At 51.4% G+C, this 9,911-nt stretch overlaps 4 protein-coding genes across 4 annotated transcripts; all 4 read left to right on the top strand.

The window, feature by feature from the left end:
• Positions 1–632: 632 nt before the first annotated feature.
• On the top strand, positions 633–2,787 carry UCRPA7_2047 (putative carboxylesterase family protein; the record flags this gene model as incomplete). Its single annotated transcript, XM_007914622.1, has 5 exons — positions 633–941; positions 1,008–1,223; positions 1,276–1,576; positions 1,852–2,426; positions 2,476–2,787. 5 exons carry the CDS (start codon positions 633–635, stop codon positions 2,785–2,787), a joined length of 1,713 nt encoding a protein of 570 aa, XP_007912813.1.
• A 1,337-nt stretch (positions 2,788–4,124) lies between these two features.
• Positions 4,125–5,231, top strand: UCRPA7_2046 (putative peptidase u61 ld-carboxypeptidase a protein; the record flags this gene model as incomplete). The annotated part of the gene is made up of 1 exon (XM_007914621.1): positions 4,125–5,231. One exon carries the CDS (start codon positions 4,125–4,127, stop codon positions 5,229–5,231), a length of 1,107 nt encoding a protein of 368 aa, XP_007912812.1.
• An 897-nt stretch (positions 5,232–6,128) lies between these two features.
• Positions 6,129–7,826, top strand: UCRPA7_2045 (putative serine threonine protein kinase protein; the record flags this gene model as incomplete). The annotated part of the gene is made up of 1 exon (XM_007914620.1): positions 6,129–7,826. The coding sequence occupies one exon, from the start codon at positions 6,129–6,131 to the stop codon at positions 7,824–7,826; it is 1,698 nt and encodes a 565-aa protein (XP_007912811.1).
• Positions 7,827–8,429: 603 nt separating this feature from the next.
• Positions 8,430–9,451, top strand: UCRPA7_2044 (putative fructose-bisphosphate aldolase protein; the record flags this gene model as incomplete). The annotated part of the gene is made up of 3 exons (XM_007914619.1): positions 8,430–8,616; positions 8,679–8,896; positions 8,966–9,451. The coding sequence occupies 3 exons, from the start codon at positions 8,430–8,432 to the stop codon at positions 9,449–9,451; spliced, it is 891 nt and encodes a 296-aa protein (XP_007912810.1).
• Positions 9,452–9,911: the final 460 nt, after the last annotated feature.

The raw sequence follows: 9,911 nt of genomic DNA, 5'->3' as shown, positions 1-9,911 counted from the left end.
GCAGGCCACCAGGAACAAACAATCAGGAGCAATCACAACTGACTGTGGTCACTTGCCTACCCGTCGGGCGGTCGGTCTGTCTGTCGGTCACACTTACATATACATACATACAGCACGGTCAAACCCGGCACTTGGGGACGGCCCACCAGCCAGCCAGAGGAGACGTTGAGTCTGGAATAGGAAATCTGAGCCTCTGACTTACCTGTTAGGCTCTTCTCCAACAAACAGGCAAACAACTCACTGCCTTTCGTCTACCTTCCCCGCATAGACAGGCAAAGCGAAGAGGGGAGTGTCGGCAAGCCCCCATCACTGGAAAGGTAAAATCTCCGGCGGTCCACCACCGTTGTCACCGGGCACGTTGTTCCACCATTGCTAGGCGCTTGGAGGGTCGAGCTTGCTAGAGAAGGTCCGAATACTTTGGCCCCGCGATACATCGCGCTGCCAGAACATCAGGCCGAGGAGCGTTTCCATCGCCAGATGAGAGAGTTATCGCCATCGTGAGCGTCTACGGCACCAGAGCCTCTCCGGGAAAACATTTCTACTCCCACTCTGGGGTTAGCTTTCTCCGCTAGGCGCTGCTCTCCGCAGCAGGTGATGGGGCCGAGGTGATATGGTATAATAAATATATAGCGATGGAGTTACCTGCGATATCGCCGTGGGCGGCGCGCCTCGAGACCGTCTTGAACCCCTCGAATTGGCAGGCGATACAGTGGCCGACGGCATCGCCGCTCTTTACAGTCGAGATGGCTCCCCTCAAGAGTTTGCTGACATGCTCGCTGTCGCTGTTCGGTTCGGTCTATGCCGGCTTTGCCAGAAGAGAAGGCCATGCATCATCGACATCGTGCTCGGGCCCCTTGGTGAACGTGAAGAATGGAACGTATAGAGGAACTCACAGCGCCGAGTACGACCAGGACTTCTTCCTCGGTATGCGATATGCGCAGGTGTGTTTTTCCTGATATGCTAGCTAGCTGTGATCTTTCTGAATGAGTCTGATATGGTTTCTCCAGCCTGCGGAGCGCTTCCAGCTGTCGGAGCCATTGAACTCCACATGGGAGGGTGCATTGCCCGCGAAGGCATATCCGCCGCATTGCGTGGGCTATGGCGGCGATATGGTGGGCTATAATGTGTCTGAGGATTGCTTGTTCCTCAACGTGATCCGTCCAGCAGGTCTCGACACGACAGCGAACCTGCCCGTAGCAGTATGGATCCACGGTGGAGGCCTGGTAAGCCTTTTCACGAATCCCAGGTGACACTTCAGATACTGACATGTCGTAGTATATGGGCGGTTCTGCGGACAAGAGATACAACCTGTCCTTCATTGTGCAGAACAGTGTAGAGCAGGGAACTCCCATGATAGGGGTCAGCCTCAACTATCGCCTGTCAGCCTTTGGCTTCCTCTGTGGAAGTGAAGCCCTTGATGCAGGTATCACCAACAACGGATTCCGTGACCAACGTCTTGCCCTGCGTTGGATCAACGAAAATATTGCAGCGTTTGGTGGTTCTCCTGACAAGGTAACCATCTTCGGCGAGAGTTCCGGCGCGGAATCTGTCAGTGCCCAGGTCCTTGCGTATAATGGTATGATGCCCGCTGCTCTTCGTAAGTAAACATTCTCATCTGAAGTGTAGGAAGAGACGACGGTTTGTTCCGCGGCGCGATGGCCGAGTCTGGATTCGGAGGCGCCATCGGACGCTTTCCAGGCGGCTTCAATAATACGGCGGCGCAACAGGCTGTATACAACTTGCTCGTGACCAACACATCATGCGCTCCGACCGTTGGTACTCCCGCATCACTAGACTGCTTGCGAGATCTGCCTTTTGAAGAAATCAACACAGCACTGAATGGGACCTCAGCTTCGCCCTGGCCGCCTGTTCTCGATGGTGATTTCATCGCCGACTTTGCCCACAATCAGTTGGTCAATGGCAAGTTCCCCCGGATCCCACTCCTAATCGGCGCAAACTCCGATGAGGGCTCGGCTTTCGGTTCCGGAAGGGGTCCGAACGGCGGTGGCGTGTATACGGACGAAGACATGCGCTATGCGATTTCGAATATCATTGGACCACAGGCTGCTGAGCAGACGGGAAGGACGGTCGATGAGCTTATCAACGAGCTCATGTATGTTTACCCTAACATTCAGGCTGTGGGCATCCCGACTCTGGACAAGTGGCCTGTGATACAAGCGGGAGACGTTGTTGCCGCTTCCAGTGGCCTACAGTATAGACGCACTGGTGCTTTGTTCGGTGACTTGTCGGTAACCTCTTTCCTTTTCATCAAGCAGCCCCTAACTGACCTCCTCAGCTCTATGCATTACTCACGACGACGATCAAATATTGCTTGGTCCAATGCCGGGCTACCGTCGTATAGCTTCCGTTTCGATGTCGTGGTCGCCGGGATACCGGGCTTTGTTGGGGCCACACATTTCCAAGAGGTTCGTAGTCTCTTTCACCATTCTCTAGTCCGTCGACTCACCCCTTTAGGTTGCCTTTGTCTTTTACAACCTGAATGGAGACGGCTACGCCACGAACCCATTTGCAAATATGTCGGCTGCGTACCCGGCTCTAGCAAAGACCATCTCTAGTGCTTGGATCAACTTTGTCACCGTGCTGGACCCGAACGGCCGAGACGGTCTCGACGGCCCAGTCTGGCCGGTGTATAACACAACGGACGGCGGCGGGATCGGCAAGGAGATCGTGTTCGATGTCGGCGGCAGCTATGTTGAGCTGGACTCGTGGCACGCGGAAGGCATGAACTGGATGATTGAGAATGCCCTGCCAGTGTTCGGTAGTTGAAAAGAAAGCAAGTTCGAATCAAAGACGCCAGATTAACCCCAAGTTCCCAAGCAAGGCTCTTGAACTAAACTAGACAGATGAGGTCAAGATAAGGTTGGGTCAACGTGATCGCCCCGATCATCGCCCTCCAACGGCGGTGTATCGGTCTTGTCCTCGGTACATGATGTGTACTTCGGTCAGCTCTGCAGCCCGTCAATATGCACCTAGGGTCTAGAGTCGACGTCGTCGGCCAATCTGACATGTCGTCGGGGCTAGAGCTTAACCTCAACGGTCGCTGTGATCCGTACGATTGGAAAAATCTCGCATGGTGGCTGACGCCCGGCCCGTTCATTTGACTGCGGCAATTCCCCATTCTGTGCCCGGATCGGGACTTTGCGGGCCCCCCTTTTCGGCCTGTTGCGAGCTGCTGCTTTAGTGTGGCAGGAGAGCCATATGACTCCCTTGAATTGGCTTAGAAGCCTTATCTACTTTCTCCGGGCAATTATGAGTGTAATCCGGAGGAGGCTGCCCCAGCCTCTGGCTAAGCAGCTGCCGGGCTGGCTCACAGCAAGGCTAGTCAAACCTCAAGCCACCGTAAAGAAAGAGATTATAAGCCTTATGATCTACTCTATTACAACAGTGAGTTTCAGGTCACTCCAATTATTGGTTCGGCGTGGTGTACGTATTCGCCCGCCCAGAACAATCATCGCCTAGTAATAAGCCGTTCAAATAAGATCACTCGTGTATTGTTGCCGTCTATTTCCAGGCATAAAACTTTGACAGATAAGTTTTTGTTTCAAGTAGTATGTGGTAACTAGGATTGCCTTTGGTATAATCTTGTTGTGGCCGAAGCTTTGAGCACATGGTGCCGTCCTCCGGGATCTGGGCCCGCATCGGCGCCGCATTGAGCTCGGACTCCCCTTCGATGTCCGGGTTATCGTAACAAAATCTTGGCCCGGAGTTTGCACGGTACCATGTTTATTTAGACTTGTTTTGTTCGATATATTTTCCCATCAGGCTTCTGAGGAATTCCAAATTACTATGCAATCGGTCGCTTAGAATCGATTCCTTCTTAGGCAGGAGCCGAAACAGGCGCAGATCATTGGCTATTTTTGCCGAAACGGCGTAGCGGCATCTAGAATGGACAGACAACATCTGGAGGAGTTGTCGCATCATCCTGTCCACAGCTACCGTGACTCAACCGGGATGACAATTGAATATACGATTTTACAAATCCACTTTCTGTCTCCAGATAAGCTGAAGACCGACCATAGGTAACCTTGTATAAATGTTTTGAAGTGGCTCTCTTAGCTTTGTGATATAACATCAACAGAAATCGAAGAAACATCGATAAAACAATGCCACAAACAACAGTCATCCCAAAGGCGCTCCGACCGGGCGGCACCATTGGCTTCATCTCGCCCTCAGCGAGGCTGAATGAAATATTCGCAGTGCCAACCGCTCGAGCTAAAGCCGCACTGGAGAACAGGGGCTTCAAAGTGAAGATCTTTTGGACTCACGAAGACCCGGAGAACACTACGGTACAACAGCACATCACGCACCGCAAGCAGGAAATACTTGACGCATTCGCGGACAAGGAAGTCGATGCCATTATTGCCACTATTGGCGGACTTACCTGCAGCGAGCTCGTTCCGCACTTCATAAACGACGAAACTGCTCTTGAGACGCTCAGGAGCAACCCCAAAATCTTCGTCGGATACTCAGATATCACGACTTTGCATTGGCTTTTGCACAAGTACACGGGATTGCGAACTTTCTATGGCCCAACGGCACTTCCAGAGCTTGGAGAGTTCCCAAAGCCGATGGATTTCACAATTGACAATCTTATCCGGACTATCGTCCATGATCCTGCAACTGGGGCCGCTCCACAAGCTATCGGACCTGTCCCCCGGTCGATGGAGTGGGCACCGTATGTCGCGGATTTTTTCCTGTCACCCAACCCAGCATCCGAGAAACCGAGCGAGTACGTGCCAACACCTGGTTGGGAATGGCTACACGGCGGCAAAGTCACGGATGCCCGCATCTTTGGCGGCTGCATCTCCCTCGTGCAAAGACTGCAAGGCATCCGCCCGATTGTACCGGACTGGAAGGGACGCGTGCTGTTTCTGGAGGCATCGCTAGGCGACGATAATGTGTCTGGGATATCACTAGAAAGAACACGCCAGCAGTTCGCGGACATTGTGGCACAGGGTGTTGTGGACGATATCAAGGGCCTAGTGTTTGGGCGCTTCGCTGGATATCGTACCGAAGAACAACGGCAGGTCATTTCGAAGCTGATCAGGGAAGTATTTATCGAAAATGATGCGGTCACTAACGACTTCCCGATCCTGATCAACGTGGACATTGGTCATACGAGCCCGATTCTTACAATACCGATGGATGCTCTGGTGAGCTTAGACTCGGAGAAGGACGAGTTTGTAATTCTAGAAGCTGGCATCCGTTGAAGAACCTTGGATATGATAGATAGCACTTAATGATATGATATCCCATAGTTGTCCAAAGTCCTAAAATATGTTAGCACCTCAGCTTGAGACGTGTCCATATGATCACTTCACTTTCCGCCTCAGTATCTTGCCTTCAAATCTCAATAATATAAGTGAAAGATCGACAGGGCATTATTTCAAAGTAACGACAGGATCTGTCGTCAGAGATTAAAGAAGATCTAGCTCATTTACGAAAGTAAATACAAACGTCAATTACTTGAGAATTAGAGTTCCGAATGATAGATGTTGTGATTTTTATTGAAGTTCCGAAATATTATTATTGTCATACATTCTCAATTTCTATGAAGATAGTAACCTCCTATTGAGGAGATCGCGATATTTTTGCCAAAGTAGTGTCATCATTCTAGCGGAGGAGGTCTCTCCATCACCTAACTGCTGAAGGCTTAAGCTTCAATACCCGATCCGGCATCTGAAGAAGCTGCAGTCAAAGACATGCAAAGCGAAAGGGTCTTTTCTTTGTGCCCATTGCCGCCATGATCGAACCTTATCCATCATTGCTTGTTTGTAGACGTTTTCATTGTGTCAAGTATTTAGTACAACTGGCTTTGAACAATTTGGACGCCGTCTTTACATCGTACTAGTATAGTTACTTGACAAGCCATGGTGAAGATGGCTGAGATCTGGAGTAGAAGCTTTAGTTCTATTTTGAGTCTGGCCTCCAATAGACTGTAGAAGATTGTCTGCCTCATTGTTCATGAATGGAGTGAAAAAGACAGTGTCCCATCGCAGACTGATTGTTTCGCTCTGGCTACTCGCATGAGCTTTCTACTATCTTCCGAGACATCAAACAGCTTAGACAACATCAGAGCAAACGTCTAATATCAAAGATTCCCCATAATGGCACAATTAGCGCTACTGCAGGATCCAGATTTTGAGCAGCTACATAAGCAAATCACTCAAGCACATGGGGCCATGCGAAGAGGAGTTGATGAAGAGTACGATCAAGCGGTATGGGATGACTATGGCATACCTCTCGCAGAGACCCTGAATTTCGAATGGTCCATCCCTGAATATCGACCAGAAATCGATGCTCAACAAAACTTCCGGCGCAATAAGTTTGTGGTTGCCAAAGAAGTGGGCTACGTGACGCCGATTTCAAACCCAGCCATGCTTCAAAGTATCAGCACGAAGCTCAATAATGCCGCTCATTTGGCATATAAGTGTGGGTTTCGCTATGTCAAAAACCTCGCCCGTGGCGGTTACGGAATGGCAGTCCTTCTCGAGTTCAAACATCAAAATGGCGAATGGGGCCCGTACGTGCTCAAGATTGGACTTCAGGGGGAGCAACGTGACCATGCGGTCATGAAAGAACTGGCACGCGCAAAACATATTGTGCAACGAGTATCTGCTCGCGAGCTTAACGAACAAAACGGTCGAAATATTCAACCAGGAGCTCGGCCGGCCGACGACCCGCAACAGCCCCTCGATGCGGCCGAGCCTTGCGAAGAGCCATACGAGCAGGATTTGTACGATTTCGACACCGACGAGAGCTTGATCTTGATGGAATACTGTCGACACGGTGATCTTGGCCGAGCAATCGTAAGAAGCAACTTGGATGCCGAGAAGGCCGGAAATACGGGCAGTCGAACGTCGGAGCCTATACTCTGGCGCCTCTTTAAATGCCTGAACAAGAGCGTTATTGGTCTCGCATATCCCCCGATACATCAGCCCAGGCCAGGCGACCTCAGAGCTTATGGAGTTCCGATCACCGAGACAATACCTCCAGCGGGTGAACGAACGTTCATGAACTTCGTTCACTTCGATATCGACCCTTCGAACGTGTTCGTCGGAGAGCTCGATCAAAGTGTACACAGTGAAGTCCCACTATTCAAGCTGGCAGATTTCGGCACCACCATGCAAGTTGATGAGGAATTTGAGAACGATGCCGAGCAACTTTGGAAGGCGCGTCTGCTCGGGAAGCTAGGGCACATGGCCCCCGAGCAATGGTCACCTCATTGGGACCTTGTGACTCTAAACCCTCGGGATGACGATATTCAAGTAGCAGGGTGTTATGGATGCCTTACTAATGTTTATCAGATCGCCACCGTCATGTTCAGCGCCATCGTCGGTAAGGGCGTTCCTCAGCCGCCCATCGCCAAGCTATTCCAAGTACCTGTTGCCGGCCCCAATGGCGACGAGACGGAAAGCCGGTATACCCTTGGCTGGGAGCTTTTAGAGCTGGAAAATTACGACAGTCTCAGCTTGGAACTCAGGGAACTCATAGTTGACTGCTTGAGTCTCGATCCTCGTCATCGACCAGGACCAGATCAGCTGTCGGAAGTTATCGATCAGGGCATACGAGACCACCCGATGACAGACAAAGACCGTGAGACTGTCAAGACGACATACCTCGACGGCAAAGATTGGAAAAGCAAACCAATGCCATGGACTCCCAAAGAAAACATCGACCCTAATAAGATGGATGAAGAGGAGATCATCGAGGAAGAAGAAAAGGACCCCAAAGGCAAACGCAAGGCCGAAACCGAGAAAGAGCTCCCAGCTTCAAAGAAGCCTAAGCATACCCCGGATCCGTAAAGGCGTTCTATTGAAAGAAACGCTAATAGCTAGACAAAGGGCTTCGAGATCCCCACACATTGGAATCTGCTCAAGCCATATTCGCAGCTTTGGTCAAGTTTCGAAATCTGGAGTCTCCAAACTGCAATTTTGATGACTTCAACGGTCTGCAGCGCTGGGCTTAATCGATAGCATGAGCTTAGCTTGGTGTTGAAGCTGTGGCTGATACAATTATGTTTTTATCAACTTTTTTAGATATCATTGAATTCTTTGTTGTACAGCATTTAAAAGCAATTGAAGAATAAATTGTTTGTAATATCAAAGAAGCGCCAGCATCCTAATTCTAACCCAATCAAATTTCGAATGGAGCGAAAGGATAATACGACTGCCTTGATATACCAAGAGACTCGAAAAGAAATCGAGGACCTGTCTCTTTAAAGTATTGGTATGATCTGTCTTCGGGGGTCAGGGGAGATGCTAGCTCCGGGGCCGGCCCGGCAGAGCAGCAGCCTATTGGCCAATCAGGAAATCTGCGAGTGGGGATCTAGGGAGCTCAGAAAATATGGCACCAAGCTCCATGGACCAGGACACTTCAACCGTGCAATGCCACAACCATTGACAACGATGGCCACGCCACTCATGACCAGGTCTCCGACCTGCCTCACCTGCCTCCGAAGAATCAGCCAAACAATTTGCAGCGGCAGCCCGGCGTCGCTTACCCAAGTGCGCGGCAAGAAAACATCCGGCCGGCCGACTGATCGAGGCGTCCTGGTGCGCCTGCTCGAGGATGTTCCCAAGTTTGGCCGGAAAGGTGTGCAGGCCGCTTATCATGGAGGTCTCATGAATTACTTTACTGATCGTGGTCTTTTATAGATACAATCTTCCGCACCGAGCGCGGCCGTATGCGCAACATTTGGTACCCACGGAAACAGGCCGAGTACATGACCACTGCTCGCTTCGCCGAGCTGGGACTGACCAACGATTCCATCGGTGAACGGGACCCTCTTTTTGGAGTCTCTTTTGCGCGAGAGGGAGTTGAGGAGACCGAAGAGGTCGATGCCGCAGCTCGACCAATGGTTGAGGGCGTGTCTGTAAGTCTCAACCACCTCCCCGACCTTGGCCTCGGACCTTCAACACAACTAACATTCTATCCCAAACAGCCTCAACGCGCTCACGAACTCCTATCCACCATCCTGCCCGAGACGATTGTCTTCCGGCGCAAGCTGATCCACCCTCCCTCCGCACCCGCCGCCGCTCCCACAGCGAACACGCCTTCCGCGCCGCGGTCGCCCCTGCTCGCCGCCCAAGCAGCCGTCTCCGCCGCCTCGCGGCCGACAGACCTGCCCGAGCCCAACTACGAGCCCACCGAGAAGACCGAGGCGGTCGACCCGACGGCCGCGCTCGCCATCTTCGGCTCCGTGTCGACGACCGACATTGCCGCCGCGATCAAGGAGATCCTCGTCCATGACACGGAGGCCGCGCGCATCATGCTGGACGGTCGGGACGTCCGGTTCGTTGGGATGGAGGACGGTGCCGACAGGGTGAAAATGCTGGGCAGATGGGAGGTGGAGATCATCCCGAGGGGCGAGGCTTCTGGCTTGGAGTCTGTGAAGAAGGTGGTGGAGGTCATTGCTGAGAGCGAGTGAGCCTCTTGAATCTCTCATGCCGCTGAGTGGGAGCTGGTTGTTGCGCTGCAAACATGTATATGTAAAGTATCATTGTATCAAAAATATCACGAGGGCGTAACCCAAAGGATTTAAGCGTATTGCTTGTATATTACTTGCTACACTGGGCTTTAGGAGACCTGTCATCCCCGAGTCGATATAATACAGTCAGGCTGTCTCCCCTACAATCTCCTTTTGCCCCTATAACCATACGTGCAACCGAAAATAAAAATGTTGGTATGCGGTGTGACGCCTATGCTTTCCATATATGCTATTGATGCCTTGTGCGTACAGCAGTGCTGTGAATCAACGCCAATGTCATATTCAATAGGGTATTAACACGCTTAGGGAGTCAGTCTATTTCCGCTTCTTTCCACCATCATAGCCTAGGTCCAGGCTCCATAGGGACTCCCAAACAACACTTTTCTTGGTTGGGCTCTCG

The sequence above is a fragment of the Phaeoacremonium minimum genome (assembly GCF_000392275.1).
Source record: "Phaeoacremonium minimum UCRPA7 unplaced genomic scaffold PA7_03_scaffold_146, whole genome shotgun sequence".
NCBI classification, from domain to species: Eukaryota; Fungi; Ascomycota; class Sordariomycetes; order Togniniales; family Togniniaceae; genus Phaeoacremonium; species Phaeoacremonium minimum.
Note: the sequence above shows the minus strand (reverse complement) of the source record. Positions and strands in the feature narration are given on the sequence as shown.